This window comes from Protobothrops mucrosquamatus, unplaced genomic scaffold, assembly GCF_001527695.2.
Source record: "Protobothrops mucrosquamatus isolate PMUCROS unplaced genomic scaffold, P.Mucros_1.0 scaffold1014, whole genome shotgun sequence".
Taxonomy (NCBI): Eukaryota; Metazoa; Chordata; class Lepidosauria; order Squamata; family Viperidae; genus Protobothrops; species Protobothrops mucrosquamatus.
The window spans coordinates 291,602-312,804 of NW_015387250.1; the positions used below are offsets into that span (position 1 = coordinate 291,602).

The 21,203-nt window shown below is 37.5% G+C and overlaps 1 protein-coding gene across 1 annotated transcript in view; it reads right to left on the reverse strand.

Moving 5' to 3' along the window:
• Nucleotides 1-464: 464 nt before the first annotated feature.
• Nucleotides 465-21,203, reverse strand: part of MNAT1 (MNAT1 component of CDK activating kinase) — a 104,710-nt gene continuing 83,971 nt past the window's right edge. The window contains exon 8 of the mRNA XM_015819897.1: nt 465-1,022. Within this exon, the coding sequence (XP_015675383.1) occupies nt 902-1,022 (121 nt within the window). The 3' untranslated portion in view covers nt 465-901. The remainder of the gene's footprint in view (nt 1,023-21,203) is intronic.

Sequence of the window (21,203 nt, forward strand, 5' to 3'; positions counted from 1 at the left end):
CTTAAATCAAACCCATCTTTTCCTGAAATCAAAGAATCTAAAAAAAAGATGCAGCCTCTCCACGAATATCACCACGTTCAAAATCATCTTAGAATCTGGGTCGCTCTATAGCCCTATTTATTTTGTCTCTTAAAACCATTCAAAGTCAAGCAGGTATAAAAATGTCAGCTTTTTCCATACTGAAGGAAAACCAATAGTCACTTGTGGATTGCAGGCTGCTCATCTTTGCACTCATCTTTGCACTTTCTTCTGTATGTGTTTTTGGTATTTTTAGAGCCAGATACATAATTGAATATTGACAGAGTGACATTGTTGCAATCTTCTGATTTCACTGCTCAGAACTCAAGGTATTATGGAAAAAACATATCTCCAATTCTTATATCATGCTTCAGGGGAGAAAAATATAATTCACAATACACACTGGTTTAAGAGAGGAAAAGGCTTTTTGGCTTTTAGTAGAATTGTACTATACAGGTTTAATGAAAACAGCATTTCAGTAGTTTTGCAAATAGAAACCTGAAAAGAAGATATAGAAACTATAGAAAATAACAACAACAAGTGGATTTATTTATTTATTTTAAAAATGTACTAGTCTGTTTCAGAAACCTTAAATACATGAAACGATTGCACACATCTTCCATTAACATCTCAGGAGAGTGACATAAAGCATCTCCCATTCCCATCCTCAAACCACAGAAAAGAAAAAACACATACACACCACCATTTTTTCTAAATAAAGTTTCTATATAGTGAATTTTTAAACTTAAGTATAGCTGGCTTTACAATGTCTTCTTTTTTTAAAAAAAAAAAAGATAGATGACTGCAGTTTAGCCATAGTGCAGACGGCAACAATTTTCACCTGAGTTTTGCTTGCTCTGCTTTGGTGTCTGTTACCCCCCAGCTAGCCAGGATGCCAAAACAGCCCACTGAAGGCTTCTTGAAGGGCTCGATGACAGGCAAGAGAGGAAGTGTAGCCACCAGCAAGATCCTGTGGGGAAGCAGCTCGGACATGGTTTAGATACCTAGAACAAAGAGCAGCATTGTCTGAGCAAAGAAACATTTCATGCTCCACAACGAGAACTGGAAGAAAATCCAACTTCTCTGGGTCCCACTGCTGAACACATTTCTATAGACTGAATCATTCTCAAAAAGCTGGAATTGGAGACAGGAAAGACTGAACTCAATTTAGAATCCTTGTTGGATTAAATTTATTTATTTTAAAACCTGACCTTTATGCTCTGGCGAGCAGTCAAGATGGCTATAATTCACATAAACTGTATGAATTTGGTGTTTCATCTACGTGGCCTAGAGACTGAATTCTCTATACCAAACCAACCACACCACATGCCTCTCTAACATTTCCTGAACACCTACAAAATACTGTGCAGTACTACAGTTTCAGTTTGTTCACAGTTGTTCCTATCTTGAGGCTAGAAAAGGCCTAATAACTGAAAACCTGCATTTCTGTTTGTGAACTCCAAGGTATTTCTGCTGAAATGCCAATTAATTCCAAAATTCAGGCACTTGCTGCTAGAAAAGCAGGGAGATGGAATGTCAGCTTCAGTTTTTGGAAATCCCATTGCTACTTACTGGGAGACCAGTGGCCTCGGTCAACCGAATACAGTAGCAGTGGCAAGGCTAAAGTTACGAACTGCTTCTCAGGATTTCAACTATCAATTATTTCTTTAAAAGCCTCAAAAGTCACGTCATGGAAAAAATGCTACATTTCATTGAAGAAAAGCAGAGCAGCAAAGATCAAAAATAGGAACTCATTGAAGAAAAGCATAGCTGAGTCTACAGAGTGGAAAGCAAGAATTTCTAAACTTCCTTTCCCAGAAATCCTCTGGGTCTTCGCTCCCTGGATTCATTCTCCTGCCTTTGGATAGTGGCTCAGTGATTTTGGCTGCCACAATTTTATCTTTCAGGAGGAACCTCACCAATTCATAACAGATCTCACATGCATGTAACTTGTGGATCTTTCTTTGACCTCTTAGATATTCTTTAAGCCAGCAGAGGCCAAAGATTTTGCATCTTGTCCCTCTTCAGTGAAAATTGCAAGACGTGGCTTTGGCACACCATTGATCTTACAATGCAATTCAGTCAGTAGTTTCTGCCTTGGCACCATAAAGACCTCAAGAGAACAGCAGAGAGGAAGAACACAATTAAGCCCTCTGCTGTAGTTTATGCTATGATGGAAAGATTAAACATAAGGAATTACTTGGGGATGGGATTTTCTTTTTAACATACATTAGGATTAAAATATGAGAAAAGAAGGCGGGGGGGGGGGGCTATCCTATAAACAAAATTTGTGGTCCATGAAATTTCTGCCCTGCCAAATGCTTGTCTCTATGAGCATAAAGTACTATCCTGCTTAAGGGGACAGCGAACCTCATTAGGTTTTAAAAAACACTATAGCAAATGAAAACCAGGTTCCACAGTTCCAGTGCAAACTAGATTAAGCTATTTTGATTCAGCCTATCTTGGTTCATTTTGCTTCTGGAAAGGTGTAGTCATTTCATACATATCCTTTTATACACAGTCCTGGGAAATTCTGAACAGATGTTTGCTGGTTTGAACACACATGGGACCACCAGTATAACCCAAACAGTTAAATGTTTTAATTTATAACCGCACAGTTCCCCAAAAAGATGCATAATGAAGCAAGTCAGCTTTTACTGACATATCCTAATGAAGTTCTCAATACCGTAAGATAATTGCAGTTGGGAAGGGAGAAGGTGTTCTGTGTGTGTGTGTGTGTGTGTGTGTGTGTTTAATTGTGTGTGTAATTGATTTAAGATGGATGATACCTGCCCATAATCCCCCATTTCCAGGGGATTATACATCCATTCTTACCCTATGATTATGAGTCGCCAGAATTCTGATTTTAAGAACTAAGTATTCTATATACTTTTTTCTTCTTCACAATTTCTTCTAGAATGACACATGGTTGTTGAGATAGAGATGCAACATCTAGAAAAAAGCATTTTGTTTTGCAATTAAACTAGCTATAGTTTTTTTTTTAAAAAAATGGTTGGCGTTAGCAGTGTCTGTTTTAAGGACAGGTAATGCTTATTCAATTGTAATGCAACTATGAGAAAATTATTCAGATTCTCAGGATAATTGGTCACCATATGCTGCCCATTTTCATTTCTGTACTACATGACCCAAACAAGATGGCAAAGCAGTTTTTCACAGGAATGCAGATAATGGCCTAAGTCTTCCTCCTATCCAGTCCTCACTTGTGGTTTGCATTATGTAGATGGACCAGTTGCAATCCATCTGTATGTATTTGGCATACAGATGTCTCTTCTCCAATCTGCTCTCCAGATGTCTTATGAGTAGCATGGGAAAAATAAGATTCATCCATCACTTATTTGATATGAAATTTATTCATCTATTAAACAACTTTTTTCCTGATCATCTTCAAGAATAAAATTTGGAAGGAAAGGAATTGTAACTGTAAGACAAGATTTGTTTTAAGTAGGAAAGAAAAGATTAAAATATTGCTAAATTCTTAAAATGTAGTCTTCCTGCTTCTTTTTCCCATGTTGATTTGTAAGGAGTCCTCTTTTCCAGAACTCCACTACAATGACTGAAAGAAGATACACAACACTTTTAATTAAGTCAACTATAGATTTAATTCTGGAGCTCAATAACTGAACTGGCAACAAATCTTAAAAACACTTTCAAACAGGACTGGGGTTTGTGCTTTGCCATACTGCAACAGAAGTGAATTCTGCATGTATTGCTACTACTGATGGCTTATAGTCTTCCAGATGGTTTACAGTCTTCCAGCTGTGTTGGACTACATCTCCACTGGTTATGCTGGCTGACTATTATGATAGGAATCGGGTTTGAGAAGAATGATTTCATAAAACATTATCAATTCATATTACACTCTACACAATATTTTACGTTATAGCCTAAGCTGAAAGATTTGTTTCTGATTGCGAGGCACTTTTTCCACAAAGTTTCAATAATTCAAACAGGAGGAGGAAAAGAACAGATAAGGTAGAGATGGGTGAACACAAGCAAATGCAATGCATTCTTAGATTCCATTTAAATTCTACTCCTCAGCCCCAAGCCACAGTCCACTACCAGGCTTTGAGCGTTTTGGAACAGGGCCGCCAGAAGTGGGCAAGCAGCCTGCATGCACATTCCCACTCATGCAAGCAGTGGGTGAGTACATACCCGCATTCCATTTCCATGAACAGCGGGATCATGTGCCCGCCACTTGCACAAATGGAGCTGCATGCGCGCACACTTGCCCACCATGCATGTGTGGAACCATTCCTTCCTCCCTGCTGGTCCTCAAAGCCAAAAAGGTTGGAGAACTCTGTTCTACATCATCATTTCCCAACCTTGGTGACTTCCAAGTATGTGGACTTCAATTCCCAAAATTGCCATCATGGCCATTCTGGCCGTGGAATTCTGGGTTTTAAAGTTCTCACACCTAGAAATGAGCAAGGTTGGAAAACATTTGTTCTAGATGGCTATTGAAAAAATCTCAGCTTTAAGTGAAAATATAAATTTGAGGAGCAACCTGAAGAGAAAAATGGTGCTACACACGTTTTCCAGGAGAAATTTCTAGGCACAAGGACATTTGTACAAAATAAATGAGGTAAGGCCATATTATAAAAAGGCTATTGAATGGAACAGCATGGTGACTTTAGAGGAAAGAAAGTTGCAGGCGCATGGCATTACAAAAAAACTGGGATTGAAACATTTCAAAGATTATAGACTAAGGAGCTTGAATTGGATGTGAAAGGATGGGAATTCAAATAAGGATTAAAAGAGGACATGCAGCTCCCCTAGCCATATCACTGCAAATGTAAACACATTGTTTACTTAACACAGCAAGCCCTAGGCAATCACTTTCTACTGTCAAGAAAAGTATAAATCAAGGACAGATTATTAAAAGTTGATTCCAGCTTTGGGCAGAAAAGGCTAACAAAACACCCCAAAAAGGAATGTTACAAAGTTAAATTTTCTTTATATGAATGAGAACAGTCTCAGAAGAAATTGATTCAAGGGTAAGCAGTGCAATGCAAAGTATAAAAAAGGAGTAAAAAAAATAGTATACCAAATAAAGATAAAAAATTAAGAAAAGGAGAAATAACTAAATCCAGATACTATTCACTATTATCTCACCATTCTTTCTATCTTGGTTTCCCCATATCTATATATTGCTTCCTACAATGCCTTTGTTTTTTTAACCTCCCCGCCCCAAATCTCCACCCTTTCACTCTTCTTTTGTATATGTTTTACTATTCAATCCTTTTCCAATTTTCTACGATAACCAGGTCAATGTACTGCTGTTCTTGTATTCACTGATTTATTCTCAACTCTATCCTTCCTTGTTTTACTACACCTCTTCTTAAATACTCCATTCCCACCATACTCAACTAATTTTTTGGTTTCTTCTGAACTTCTAACTGTCACTTCCATATGGCAAAGTGGGCAGAAACACAGTCTTTTTCACCCGTTCATGTTACCTACTCCTTTCGTTCCAGCATTTGTACCTCTATCTACTTCCACAACTTTTTACCATCGTACAAACATTTCTTTACTTGCTGTAGCTTTTACCCTATAGGTCTATCTATATCTATATATCTACATCCATCTATTTTGCAATGACTCACTCCAGTTTCCTTCCTTCCTATCTATCTATCTATCTATCTATCTATCTATCCATCCATCCATCCATCCATCCATCCATCCATCCATCCATCCATCCATCATCCATCCATTTATTTATTGAACTGATATATCTACATCCATCTATTTTGCAATGACTCACTCGTTTCCTATCTATCTATCTATCTATCTATCTATCTATCTATCTATCTATCTATCTATCTATCTATCTATCTATCATCTATCATCTATCTATCTATCATCTATCTATCCATCCATCCATCCATCCATCCATCATCCATCCATCCATCCATCCATCCATCCATCCATCCATCTATCTATCTATCTATCTACTGAACTGATATAGCCATCCATCTCAGATACATATCTGAGTGGCTCATACACTTTAAAAATAATAGTTGTAAGCAAACAACTAAAATAAAAAACATTCAAAACCAATTAAAACAACACAGAACCATAAAGATTTGTGGGAGAGTACAATCCATACAACTGCTAACAATAGAACCAACTGACAGGCTCCATACCACCCTTGGATCTCCAGACATGATGACAAAACCATGTCTTCATGGCCTTCTGAAAAGCCAGCAGGATTGGGGACATTTAAATTGGGAGGGGGAGGGGGCCACGAAATGCTGTTCCAGAGGGTGGGTGCTGCAGCAGAAAAGATTCTCCTCCTCATACACATCCACCTTGGTTTTTGATATATCTTAACTGTTACTATACACACTCCTACTGCAAAACACTCCAAATTCACTTATTCACTGTATTATATGCTATAAATCAACACCTGTACAATAAAATTCCTTCTCACATTCAAATATTTTTCAATGACCTGCTGAAGAGCTTAGAGCTATGCTGGCTTAGGAATTCTGGGAGTTGAAGTCCATGAGTCATAAAAGAGCCAAGGTTGCCTACCCCTGGCTTATAGCATAAAGCCACACTAATTACCATTTTAATCATTTTCTCATATCCTTTCAATCAGAATTCTGTCACATACCTTCCCGAGCACACTTAACAAACCAATCCCCAATACTTTTTGTATTTACTCTTCCTATTTTTCCCTGTATATCTAAGGGTATATTAATGTCATCCATCCCATTCTCAGGGATGGATGCAGTCTTCACAGGACATGAAATATTCCCTACTAACACCGTACCAATCCATTGTGGCAAATTGCAGCCGTAACTAGAAGCACAATTGAAGTTCAGTTTTATCCCAGGAATGTTTGTGCTATTGTATGCCAGCAAGAAGTGAGCATTTAGATTAGAATTTTCAAAATTAATACTATGTTATTTTGAAAGAGATAATATCTGTAAATGAGTTTTCATCAAGGTCAACCTGTATTTGTTGCACACCAATTTTCAATAATATTATAATTTCACAGTTGAAGCCTTGAATCCATGGGATACTGCACCTGTCACTATCTGGATAATGCATCCTGATCCCAGTGCAGAGCAAATTAGTTATGCCTGATGAAAAAACCATTAACTTAGATTAGGATGTTAAAAATCCTGTGGTACAGATGGTGAAGGAATTTCTTTACCATTCGTACTCAGGGCTCCTCAATAGCAATCCCCTTATCCAAAGCCTGTTCATTTGTCAAGCTTTTTATACCATCTCCACCACTTTCCATCCTAAACACAAAGTCACACTGCACAAAGACCGAAAGAGAGGCTTTAAATGGAGTCGAGGAAAATTGCAAAAATTGCACTCGTCTCTTAACGTTTATGGTATTTACTTGTTCATAAGTATACTGGTTTTAGTAAGACACATTTCCAAATAATTCGCAATTCAATGATCATTTGCATAAAATTATTGGTTTGCACGAGTTAATGTAAGAACAGAATTTGAATGTCACTTGGAAATAAATGTGTTTATTGCGCAAATAATATATTTGGATTTTTCTGCACAGGGTGTGTTAATTTTATATTGTTTCATTTCCTTCCAAGCATCCAGAGTTTTCAACAGGTGCACATACATCCTCTTGAGAAAGAGCTAGGTTATGCTGGGTAAAAATGTCATTTATTTTTTTTTTTATTTTTTTTAAGAGTCACTGGCATATTAGATTACTCCAGTGATCTCATCCGTCCACATTCCACATGCCATTGCTTGTCTAAACAACAAGATTCCTTTAACTAGGTTTCCATCACAACAGCAAAAGCACCATCTTCTTCCCAAAGTGCAAGAAGGAATTCATTTCTCTTCGTATTGAGATTAGAATCACAAGTTACTTCTGTTTCCAGAAACCAAGATCTGACTCGCTTTCTTTAACTCCAAATTGCTTCCGCCCTTTGCGTTTCAAGGCAAGGCATGGCTTAGCATGAAGCATTCTGTAATGACTGAGGCACCTGGCCCCATATTTGTCATTCTCTTGAGGTCATCAGCCAGCTGTCTGTCCTCTCAACACTCAGCTTTGCCAAAACAGCCAGCGCATTTTCTGCTGTGCTCAGGTTTCCAGGTCCGAAATCCTCCAGATAGAGCAAATCAATCATCCCTCCACAGAAATAACTGCAAGTAAGCATTTTCGTATCCTTGAGCAACAGCTCTGGTTGGCAAGGACACTGCACTCAGCCCTGAGCCAGGATCCATACAACACACTTGCGCTGCATGGGGGGATACATTATACTTGACAACCACAGAGCTGTGGCTACATTTAGGCCATGACTAAATCAGGTTTTGCATGCACTTAACTGAGGGGAGAGGGGAGAGAGAAAGAGAATGTAATTAAACGTGAGGGACACTCTTAATTTCCATTAACCCCCTCTTGGCTGTTTGCCCTTATACAACTGGAATCTGAAGGCCTGGATTTCTCATCACACCAGTAGTGCTTTTGCTACCCTACAGTCCATTGTCTGTTTAATGGAACGCTCGGGAATATGAGCAGTCACAGACACAAGACATTTGCATTCAACATTTTTCAAGCAATCTTATTAATGTAACTGAGAACAGAATGGAAAAGGGGATTGCAGGGAATTTTAGCTTGAATCCTGTTGAATTGACTGACTGAAACTTGTTTCACTTTTATTGATTTGAAAGATAAATATGACACTGAAATGGATTTATTGAAGAACTGTTAATGTTAGAATCAGAATATGGAGTCCTAAGTCAAATTAGCCCACCATCCTTCAATTTATATATTTCAGAGAGTTGTTTGAAACAGCTCCTGCGCTTACAACTAAATCTCTTTAACAGCAATAACATAACACTATTACTGATAATAAGTAGCAGTACCCAGAAATAAGGCAATACTTAAGAACTATAGTCCATAATGCAATGCCATATTTACCCCAAAAGCAGAATGCAACAGTTTTGGCTGCATATCCACTTTAAGTCTATGAACCATCCCACTTGAAAGAAATTGCCCTGTTCTAATTTCTCAGCAATGCAAGATGCTTTAGAATTTCATAGTATAGGTAAGTCCTCGACTTACAACCATAATGGAGCTGGCCCACTATGGTTGCAAATCATTAGGATCCTTAAGCTAGGCACTCACATGATTGCCTTGCTTAATGTTCCCCATCCCTGCTCTCCATGATATAATTCACAGGTGTCAAACTCGCGACGTCACGTGACGTGTTGCAACGTATCATGACTTTTTTCCCATTGCCGGCAATGGGGTGGGCACGTTTTTGGTGTGACGCATCCAGCCCGCGGGCCGGCAGTTTGACACCCCTGATGTAATTTAAGCCACCATTCAGGTCATTAAGCAAAGCGTGGGGTGCCTCAAGGGTGGGGAAGGCCCTGAAAGGCCTAGCACAGGGACAGGCCTGCCTGCCCTGGGTATCCCAAGGTTTTTTCCACCCCAAGGCACCCTGTGCTCCGCTTTCCACCCTTTGGGATACCCACAGGCCTTGGGCCTGCTTCCCACCTCACTGGGTCCCACATCCTCCTCCCTACACATCACGGATCACTCATGTTCTATAGATCTCCAAAGCTTGCATTGTGGAAGAAGAGCAGGCAGCTCCATCCCTCAGCATCCTTATAAGTCACATGGTGCTGTCCCAGAAGTGGGCTACATTTTCAGAGTGGCCACACATTGCAGCCGCTCTGAAAATGATGCCTGCCTCCAGGATGGCACCATGCAACCTGTTCTCCTTCTCCAACACAAGCTCCAAAGCTCACATCTACAGAAGGTAAATGAGTGATTGTGACAGAAATGGAGATGACGAGGAGCGTGTGGGACCCAGTTGGGTGGGAAAGCAGACTCAAGGTCTGTGGGGACCCAGTGGGTCAGGGTGGATGGGGATTTAGGTAGAGGGGTGCTGCAGTGTACCTGGGCTGGTCATAAGGATCAATTCACCCAAATTTTGTTCTCGTAACTGCAGGGACACTGAGGAACCATAACCTGAAACCAGGACTTAAGCAGCTTTTCTGGGGATCTGTTGTAATTTTGAATGGTTGCTAAGCAACCAATAGTGGGTCAAGGACTACCTGTACTCTATTAAATTAGAAAGAAATTAACTGGAAACCAATGAATGTTTGTCGGCAGACATACTGTTGATGTCAAATGCTTATCAACTCATATTATGAAGATGAGTTAAAATAATCAAGAAGCTAGGAATTGATCAAAAAGATTTCAGGATGGTACACGGATCTCTAGACATGATTTATCTCAATAATATCAAACAGCACATTTGCATATTTGAATCTGACCAGAGCTACTTGATTCCTACTACTTGTTAAGTGGACACTTGATATAAAATTTCCCTACAAATCTGAGTTTGGCACTACCTAAGCATGGTCCATATGACAGTCATCTAGATTATCTGTTCTTTAATCTTCTCCCAACTGCATATGCTGCATACCAAGAGCTAATTACTCATTTATGAATTTAACATGGGTGATATTATTTTACAGGTCTATTTAAATATATGAGCCAGACCTTAGAGTAGCTTGCAACACTCCAAACTAAATTAGTCAAGAAGTAAAATCCGTTAAAAAGGGATCTGTAGTGGAAAGAAAATATTCTATAACAGTGATGGCGAACCTTTTAGAGACCGAGTGCCCAAAAACTGCCCTGCCCCCTGGCCCGGCCACCTGCTCCGCCGCCTGCCCCTACTCCACCCCCGCTCTGCCCCCTGCTCCACCCCCACCCACTCGCAGGGCCACCCACCACCTCCACATCCCACCACAGATCGCCCAGGCGGCCTTGTAGTGCCATAGCAGCCACGTCCTCCACCCGCACCCAGCAGCAGCATCTGCGTGCATGGGGGTGTGAAGGCAGAGTCTTGTCCCTGCTGCCTGGCTGCCATGTTCTTGGCTGCGCTTTTCCGTGCGGGCTGCACCCGGGGGTGACTCTCCAGGGGGGCTGCTGGTGAGGAGGGGGCCGCGGGGGGAGGTGGGGCTGGGACAACAGCACGTGTGCCCACAGAAAGGGCTCTGAGTGCCGCCTCTGGCACGCGTGCCATAGGTTCGCCACCACTGTTCTATAACAACTCAGTGTTCCCTGTTACTAATGCACTACTAGCTTCTATTAGGCCAAACAGTGTTCTGTTTTTGCTATTTGTTACAAAAAAAAAAATGTACATAGCTCATTCCATTTTATTATCCCCTTCATTACACTATGATGAATTGCAGGAAAATGCAGTTTAGAAACAGAGGAGAAAAGCAGAGACAATGAAAAGGCTTAGCTTCTTTCAATAACAATAAGATCTTTACTGAGAAATATTGAATTCGGATCAATGCTACAAATATAACGCTGAGCAGCAAATACAATTTCCTGAAATGGCAGGCGTCATTAAGATGGAAACCTGTGGATCTTTATTTGCCACGTTCCACTTGGGAAAGAAAAGATAAAGGAATGATATTACAAAAGTAGAAGAAAGGCTCTTGTTCCATTTTTTTACCCACCAGTGACTTTCACACACCAATCAATTACAGTCGCTTATTTCAGCTGTCTTGTGCTTTCTGCCCACGAAATAGGTCAGGCTTATGGTCATCAATCAAGGCTGACAGTTGTTTCTACAAATTTATGTACCCAAGACGTAATAACAAAAAGGATATTGCATCAATTGATTGTATCTGAGGAGGGCAAAAACGTTTTGGACATGAAATTTCAACAATATGTGTAAAGAGAAACGAGCCCTGAGAAATATTCTGAATGCAGTTTAATTCTCTGTTCTTATAATACAAGTATGCCACATCATTAGATACAGTAGTTTCAATAACAATGCCTTACTTTAAAAGTTTCCTCAGAAATAGAGCGAATTCATTTGTTCGTTTGTTCATTTATCTATTTAAAATTAAATTTATGTAGCTGCCCACCCCATCTTGTGACTCTGGTAGGTAGTAATAGATAAAAAGACTGTACAAAATAAATGTTTCCCTCCTATTCCCCAAAGCAATAGATAAAAAGATTCAAAAAAATAGTCCCCCCCCCAAACCAAATCTAATAAGCTGAGAACAGCCCACAAATTCCAGCTAACTTCTGGACCTCCATGCCTAGAAGCATATCCAAGTTTTAAAGTTTTGAGAAGGCCAGCAGGGTTGGGGTAAATCTGATCTGGGGAGGCATGGTGTTTCAAACATCTGGTCTGCTTCCAGGTTCCTTCTGAATCAGATTGTAGACACAAAAAGTCAAATACTTTTTGAGGGCTTTTTTTTAATTGATCGGTTGCTCTTACTTTAAGGCTATAATTTTTCTCAGTTTCACTGAGTTTCACTTACTATCTGGTATGAAAATAAATAATTAAGATACCGCAGACCCATTCAATTAAAAAAAACAACACCTAACATTTTTCTCTGTTCGTAGGTAATGCCCTACTTGGTTCAGTAGAAAAAGAAGGGATTCTGTGCAGCCTTCTTTACAAAGGATTCCAATCTATACTGGGACTAGCAGAATTCACTCCGATTTCATTATTTACTTGGCTGGTTCAATCTGACAGGGCTGGCACACTCTGGGTTCCATCGATTAAACAATGCCAGCTGTCTGGACCCTGAAGTGTGCCTTCTCTGTAAGCAGCACCTACCAACTTGGAATGAGGTTACCCCCAAAATTCAAACAGCTTCCATCCTATTGGTATTTTGAGAAGTCTTTCTTTCTTTTCTTTTCTTTGTTTTTCTTTTTAATTCCACCATAGATTTCTCTGCCAGTTTTGGGGGTTTTTTGTAGTGCTTTTGTGTTTTTTATTGTTATTTGTTTTTAAATGTTTCAATATCTGTGTGGCTATAAAAATGTCTTATATAAGTAAATAAATAAAAATCTCTGTCAGTGAACAAGTCAAGCTAGATAATGAACTTTGCCAGTCCACAAAAGAATAATATGTCCCCTATTATAGAACAGGTTCCATGTGTATGCATTCATGGGTATGATACTGTACCTAACGATCATTTTAATATGGGCAAAAATTCAAACTTTTGTAAACTTCAAGTGATATTGTTGGCAATAGATCTGAGGATGCTGATAATCTCTTCCAGCTCTTTAAACATGGTAGATTTAGGAAACAGAGAAAATGGACTCAATTTCTTATGATTCTGATAAATGTCATATGCCTATTTCTTACCTACCTAAAGGAAAATAATGCATTCCTTATGACTGAAGACTTTTGTCCGAGAAGATCAAGGAATTGAAACAATTTGGCATAAAAGGATTTTTCAGTAATATATAACCATGAGATTTCACAAGGAAAGAGACATATATCCTTAGGAAAAAGGGACATACAAGGGATAACTTTACAGAGGGAGGATGCACAATTTAACTTGGCTGAGAGCTACACTTGGTGAGAGCTGTACTCCAACAATAAGAGGAAGAAGTCAATGCAAGAATTATTATTGCATTTACATTCATAATGAATCTATGCTAAATAGTTTATTTGTCTGTAAAATTTATTGGCCATCCATCTTATCAGAGAGTAACAGGTACCTTATATTTAATTATTTGTTGCTTCTGTTATATTAAATTTTATAACCTAGCAGTTATAGCTTCTGGAAGCTTCTGGTTGCTATACACAAAATTTGGGGGAACATAAGGTGCTCTGAAGTGTTAGAGTGACTTTATGTTGTAGAAAGCACCCAAATGTAAACACAGCTATTTTTGTACAGTTTAAAAAACCTATTCAGTAGTGGTGTTGTCCCAATATTCTATTCTACAACTCTTTAAATTCCCATCTCATTCAACTGCTGTAGCCCAGCAGATTTTTTTAATGATACCAATTTAGGATAAAGTCTTAAATATTTTGAAGTACACAACATGTCTTGCTAAATTGCTTGTGGTAAGCTTTCAGAAGACACAGAAGCTCTGCATTAAACACTAGGTGGCAGGAGGATCTGTCTCTTTAGGGCCACTTGCAAACAGAGAAGATATGGGATTTAAGGTAGAACCTATATAAATGGAAGGATTAAAGGAGGCAAAGGCCACTAGGAAGGACCCTTTTAATGCTCAGTATCATTTCTTGGGATTTTTGCATGTCGCTTTTGTTTTAAGATTTTGTTTTAAGAGTAAAAGTACAGACAGTATGAATAAGTAAAAGTGTGGACAATGTATAAATAAAAGAATGGAGAGTGGATAAGAATTGCCTGGATTAAAAATTAATATTGTCTTCACAACCAAGCTTGCTTTTCACTGCCCACAGCACTGAAAAATAGTGACTGTCTACACTTTGTTCCCAAAGGCACAATGGCTATATTTCACAATGTGTTCCACTGCCATTTAGAACTTATTTTATTATGGGCAGACAGTGCTTGATGTGAGGCTTAAGACTGTTTTCTTAATAATTAATATAACTTATAAATATATTTATAAGTTTATATAAATATAAATTAATATAACTAATAATTAATTATATTAATTAATTGTATTAATTAATATAATTATCCTTTCATCCAGTCTACAATATCCAATATTTCATCCAACTACAATACGGGGCTGGAAAACTGAACTCATTTTCTCCAGCTGAAACAGCGTATGAAAATGTCATAGAATCATAAGAAACTATCCTATATCAAGTCAAAGCAGTGATTCATTTAGGTCTGGATGACATAACCCAGGACTCTCCATCCTCTGTGAATTTTAACACAGAGAAATCTCAGTGAAGGTAAATTGACTTGAAATTCTGAAAGTTGGAGAGTTTCCTGTTTCTAAAGATGTGTTAATGCAATTACTCATAGATAACTCTCCAAATCTTCGGGGAAGGCTCCTTTTCCAATCCTACCTGGATTGGAAAAGAACTTGGAACTTTCTGCCTGCAAAGAGTACACTATACCACTGGGTTATGATCACTGAGCAATCAACACCTGAGGTACAAAAATTATCTCCTCTGAGTGCTCTATTATTTGAGTTCTTTATAGCAGTAGCAGCAACACCCCACACATCCCCAGCTAGCCATTCAGTCTATAACACCCAGAGGAAAACGTCAGAGCAAATCTTCAGAGCATTACCTTGTGAAGTGCTGAAGCAGCTACTTGGGCGAGCTCTAAAGCTTCACTAGATAGCTTGCTTGGAATATAAAGGGCCTGATCCCAATTTGCCACCCATTCTGGTCCCCAAAGCAGTTGTATTTTATTAGTTGGGCATGACCTGGTTTGGTCCCAGCTCCCCAACAGTTATTGATAATGTTGAACATGGGTGACTAGTCCAGGTCACTCAGAGAGCTTTCAAAGCTAAGAGAGGATTAGAATGTGGGTCTTCCTGATGCCAGTCTAGCACCTCATCTTCTACAATAGACTGACATTCAGAATAACAGAATAACAGAGTTGGAAGGGACCTTGGAGGTCTACTAGACCAACCCTCTGCTCAGGCAAATAACAAGTCATTCCACTGATTGTTCTAACTGTCAGGAACGTTCTCCTTAGTTCTAGGTTGCTTCTCTCTTTGATTAGTTTCCAGTCATTGCTTCTTGTCCTGCCTTCAGGCGCTTTGGAGAATAGGTTGATCCCCTCCTCCCTGTGGCAACCTCACAGATACTGGAACACTGCTATCATACCACCCCTAGTCCTTTTCATTAAACTAGACATACCCAATTCCAGCAACCATTCTTTATATGTTTTAGCCTCCAGTCCCCTAATCATCTTTGTTGCTCTTGTCTGCGTTCTTTCTAGAATCACATCTTTTTTTTATATTGTGGCAACCAATATAAAATACTGGATGCAGTATTCCAAGTGTGGTCTTACCAAGGCATTATAAAGTGGTATTAACATTCATAAATGAAGATCACAATAATTGAACAAATATATGAAAAGATGAGAAATGAGCTGTCAGATTACAAGATAGAGGAGGAAGGAACAGAGAAATTCTAGCACAGGGAGACATATTTTGCAATTAAACAAGATTTATATGGGAGACATATAGGAACTATCAACCTAAGGGTCTCACAGGTAACATATTGCTGGAAAATATATAGATATGGTTAATACATTTACAGTTATTTTTCCCAGCCATTACTCAGAAATAAAGTAGGGTAACAGAAGAAAGTGAATGTATCTTTTAAAACAATCTGTTAAAAAGAAGGGGTGTTTGGGCTTTATTCTGGCTCCTGTCACTAACCTGAAGAAGACTCATAAACTTGACAGATCTAATTCTTTATCCATGCTGTAAGTTGCCACTGTTTTGTGGCTATGGAAGAGAAAACAGACTGGGTTTTTTAAAAAAAAAAAAATCACTGCATTTCTTAAATGGAAAACCAAATGAGCCATGTTCCAAAACATAATCCTCTAATTTATGATTTAGAAAGCATTTTATTAGTAGTTTCTCATTGTTTTAGAAAACTGGAAAGCCCCTTGGAAAAATACAAATTGGAAAAGTTTTTAAAGCAAATTCTAATTAATTGTTATCACATGCTTTTCTCATAAACGTTTATTTTATAAAATCCAACTTTTTATTATTTATATTTTCCTTTTTTATATTGTTAAAAATTCAACTCTTACTCAATTACCTTAAAGAAATTAAATATTATACATACTGTAAATAGAAAAGAAAGCTTAGTTCTGATTAATCATACTGAATTCTTACATCTGTCATTCACAAAATGGAGTCTTCCAAATGTAATAAACTATAACTCGCATTGTTGCCAGCCACTTCTAATGAGAGTTATTGTCAAAGCAAGAACATGTCGGAACCATGACAGTTATAGTCCAGCACATTTGGAGAACACCAGTTGGAGAAGAGTGACATAACAAACATGAAAAAAGTCAAACAGTACATCACCAAAATGGAAGATCTGGTTAGAAAATAAAATCAGCATGCTAGCAACATATGCAAGCAAGCTAGAACAGATGAAAGATAAAAAGCTGAAGAACAAGAATAGCAAAGATCAAGAAACATCACTGAAAAACAAGGAAGATCAAGGAAGTACTGAAAATAATATAGCAACAAATAACCAAGCTTATAACCAAGAAAATCAACAGAGGCAGGCAGGCAGGAAGGGAGGGAGGGAGGAACATAATTCTAAACAGGGTGAAAGAGAAGAATTTTCACCAAAAGCACCAAATACAGACATTGATTTCTCTGACTGTGGTTATGATTAGCTGCAATTTTTATTTGCTGTTTCATACTTTGTCCTCTTTCTTAGTCAATGATCATAATACAGTTTATTGACTGACTAAAAGTGAAATTCTCAAGTCATAATATAAATTGGAACAGAGCAAACTTTAACTTTACATGCTGAATTTTATAGGAAAAATGTTCCATATAGTTATGAAACTGGAAACCAACCATTTTCATAAGTATTTATTTTTATTATAAGACTGCCTTCAGCATTTTCTCCCAGCCACAAAAACATATAATCATAACCCTATCTTTTTGCATTTTTGCTTTTTAAAAAAAAGCCTCTGAAGCAAAAAGAAAATAAAATAATATTGGATAAAACATGAACTTCCCCCGGGGGGGAGGGTGGTACAATAAAAATAAAGCAACTGATCAAACAGAAGAAGCACACAACAAAACAAAATGGAAATCAACCAATCAAAGTAGATTATTACCAATGATTACCAGTCATTATCAACCAAAGTAGGAAATGGTAAACATTTAAGTTTTCTTTAAAAATGAGATACAGAATGATTCAGGAATCAGGATGGTGTCCCTGGATTTGAGATACAATTCCATCTCCCTCTCTCACACATACACACTCATACACCATTCCTACCAAAATGAAGAAAAATGTGTGTGGGGAGGCATGTTGGTATTTTGTGTTATAGATGCTGAAAATGTGTTAATGTAAAAAGTATTAAGATAAATATACTAAAAATAATTCATAGTTTATAAAGAAAAGTCAATGCATATGAGAAAAATACATGTACCAGAATACAAAAATAACTCTAACTCTACTATTTTAAATGAAGCATTCATATTCTTTGAGGTAATTTTAAATACTGTATATATTTGTTGTTCTCTGTGTATTTTAATGCAATCACTTTAGGGAGTGGAATCAATAACTCTCTTGATGGCATACTTTCAGAGTTTTTGATATTGCTGGGAATAAAAAAATACTTCAAAAAAGTAAAGAATTCAGTATTTTTAAAGTTCATATGCATGCACATGCTTCAGGACTATCAGTCTGAACAGAAAAAACATTTCAGCTCTGCATCATAAGAGCAAAACTGCTTATTAAAACATTGATCATGATTCATTACATTCTGTCTGCCAAATAATTCCCATTACATCACTGAAAACGTGCATTAACTAAAATCTGATTTTGACAAGTTACAGAAGTATAGTGTTTCTGCAGGTCAGTCATATGCAATCCGCTTTTTTTCTTTTGTAAACTTACAGAATTGATTCTGCAGTGGCAAACCAGTAAAACTATTGAGAATTGGTGATTGCAACAGAGTTGATTCAACTTGTGTGCCTGCAAAATACTTCAGAAAATTATTCTGGACCTCACTACAAAAGATTGTGTGATTTATCCAAGACTATTTAACAACTTTTAAATCTGTGAAATGACATTGTCTTGTGATAGCAAGCCTTGTTTGGACCAGTATCCTGCAAAAAATTATAGTGAATAAACCCACACACCACTCATCCAGTGATGAGGAAGGTAAGGTTTTGCATTTAGAGGCTGTTCTGTAAAGACATAATATGGCTATGCCCCATCTAGACTTGACAATGGTTAATTTTATTTCATAACCAGCTTTCCCTATTTCTTGACATTATCTGCAAGCATTAGTCCTATCTCTTTTGATACAGATGCATACATACACACAAATGATGCCACGTTTAATATATAATTACATAAGGTGCTATATAAATACACACACAAAAACACATTCAATCATGCACAAAAACATATGAGTCCCTTTTCCAAACTGTTTTAGTTTGGTAAGACTATGCTCCATTTATTTGAATGCAGTAGTTTGCTTTAGATTTATAATGTTTTTGATTCCTTTAAATTAAAAGTCAGTTGATATTGAAACCCAGGATATAAATACTGCATGTTAGCAATCTTCTTTTCAGGATGATGGAGAATAAGTTATTAGACTTCATTATGAAAAAGACTTTTGTGTGTATGTATGCATAAAGATTACTCAAAACATACTATAGAGTAACACGAAATATATAATTTATTGTAAAATGGTTGTAATACAGGCCTTCTTAAATGCAGAAAGAAGATCACAGGTTGCCTAAATTTCACAATTGCAATGGAAAAGGCAGATCTTGCAACCATTTATTCATATTATATTCCACAACTCCCTTAGCTACTACAGTGAGGGTAGAGCAAAACTCAAAAACTTGAGTCTCAACCTGAAGCAGTTGTTTTCCTCCAATAAAAACCCATTTCAAATAAATATGAAGAAAAAAAGTAAAGAAGTTTTTTAAAAATATTTCACAAAGGATAGGAGCCTGCATGCTGGACAGGCTGAGAACAACATAAGGCAAATGTATCTTTTCCTGAGTTCCTGAGACTCCAGAAAAAACGTATTTAACTATAGTACCAGTTCCACTTGATGCTAATAGACAAAAGGACAAAAATGGAATAAAATTGTCTCATTCTCCCATATGTAGCAACCTACCACTAGTAAAGGACAAAACTGGTTAACTGACAAATGTTAACCACTGCAAAGCAGATAAATGAGAAAGAATGAGAAGTTCATCAGTTGTCTTTTGAACCTAATAATAACAACAGCAAAAAACAAGTTAAAGGTGGGGGGAGGAAAAAAATGAAGAAAAGTAAAGCAGAAGGAAAAACATTTTTAAGAATCTCTTTCGCTTACTCTCACATAAATAATTTTAAAAGTCAACAAAGTCAGCAAAGCAGTATATCTGTTTGCTCTTAATTATATAAAAGAAATGCATGTATTTATTTTTCCTCTTTGTCTTTCTTTCTGAACTTTCCATAAAGTGGTTAAAATAAATAAAGTAACTACACTGTATTCTCCCAGTTCTGGCTTGGCCTCAAGAACAGAGAAACAAAGCACCAAAATACCCATCTGTGAGACTGCAGAAAGGGAGATAAGCAACAGATACATGCCATCAATTCTGCTGAAAGACTGAAGTCCTCTTCTTTCTGAAGTGTTTCCATTTTAGTCATCTCTTTTTGGAATTGCAGTTTATCATTAAAAACTGGTGGCTGATTGCTCCATCTCCAAATATTTTTTCCCTTTTATGTCATATCATTTAGATTTGAAAGCCTGTAGGCAGTTGGTCCTGGAATGATATAACTGATAGTTGTATCAGTTTTATCCTCACTAATTCTATTAATTTAAAAAATAGTTTCCATATATCAGATGAAAACCCTTAAATGTATTTGCTTCCTTCAGCGAGTTTTCTTTAGGGGAACATTGAATTATGTAGGGAATTATGGGAAATGATGGAAAGTGAACACCCAAATCATTAGAATTATGATGAAGTTCAATGTAACTCCCAGTGTGCTACAATAAGAATATAACATAACACAACATAATACACATTGGACAACATTAACTCTCAAATACTCTGCAGAACAACTCCATCTTGGCAGCTTTTTAAAAAGCTACCAGCGCTGGCCTCAGACTCACCTCTGGTGAGGAAGTTTACCACATAAAAAGAGGTTACCACATAAAAAGGTGAGATCAGAGATCTCACCTTTCCTAGATTGGATTCCAAACCCCATGGAATCCAAGAAAACAGTCCAAAAGGTAGCTAGGATCCAATCCAATTTGGATTTTAAAATTAACTCTCTGCATTGTATCTATAAATTTATTTTAAACCAACACAGTGCCTACAATAGAGATATTACATATTTGAAACTGTTTCTGCTGTGTATGTCAGCATGCATTGTCTACCAGTAGTAACTGCAGCTTCCAAGTTGTCTTCAAAAGTAGCCTCATGAAATAACTCTATCTGGGTGCTGATAAGGGCATGAGTTACCATCATTAGTTCCTCTCTATTTCTCAAAAGCAAATCTTCAACATGCCACTACAATTGTCCTGTCTTTCTGGGAAATTAGACATTTCTCATATCAAAAGCCCTAAAAAGTTTTCCAAGAACATCAGATCTTCAAGAGATGATTTTGAAAGGCATTCCCTCCATTTTGTTCAACATACTTCTTTACATTCTGGTCCTGAACACTTCATATTTCTGAGTAGTGGGAAAATATAACTATATTGAGAAAATATATCTTTAACAAACATTGCAC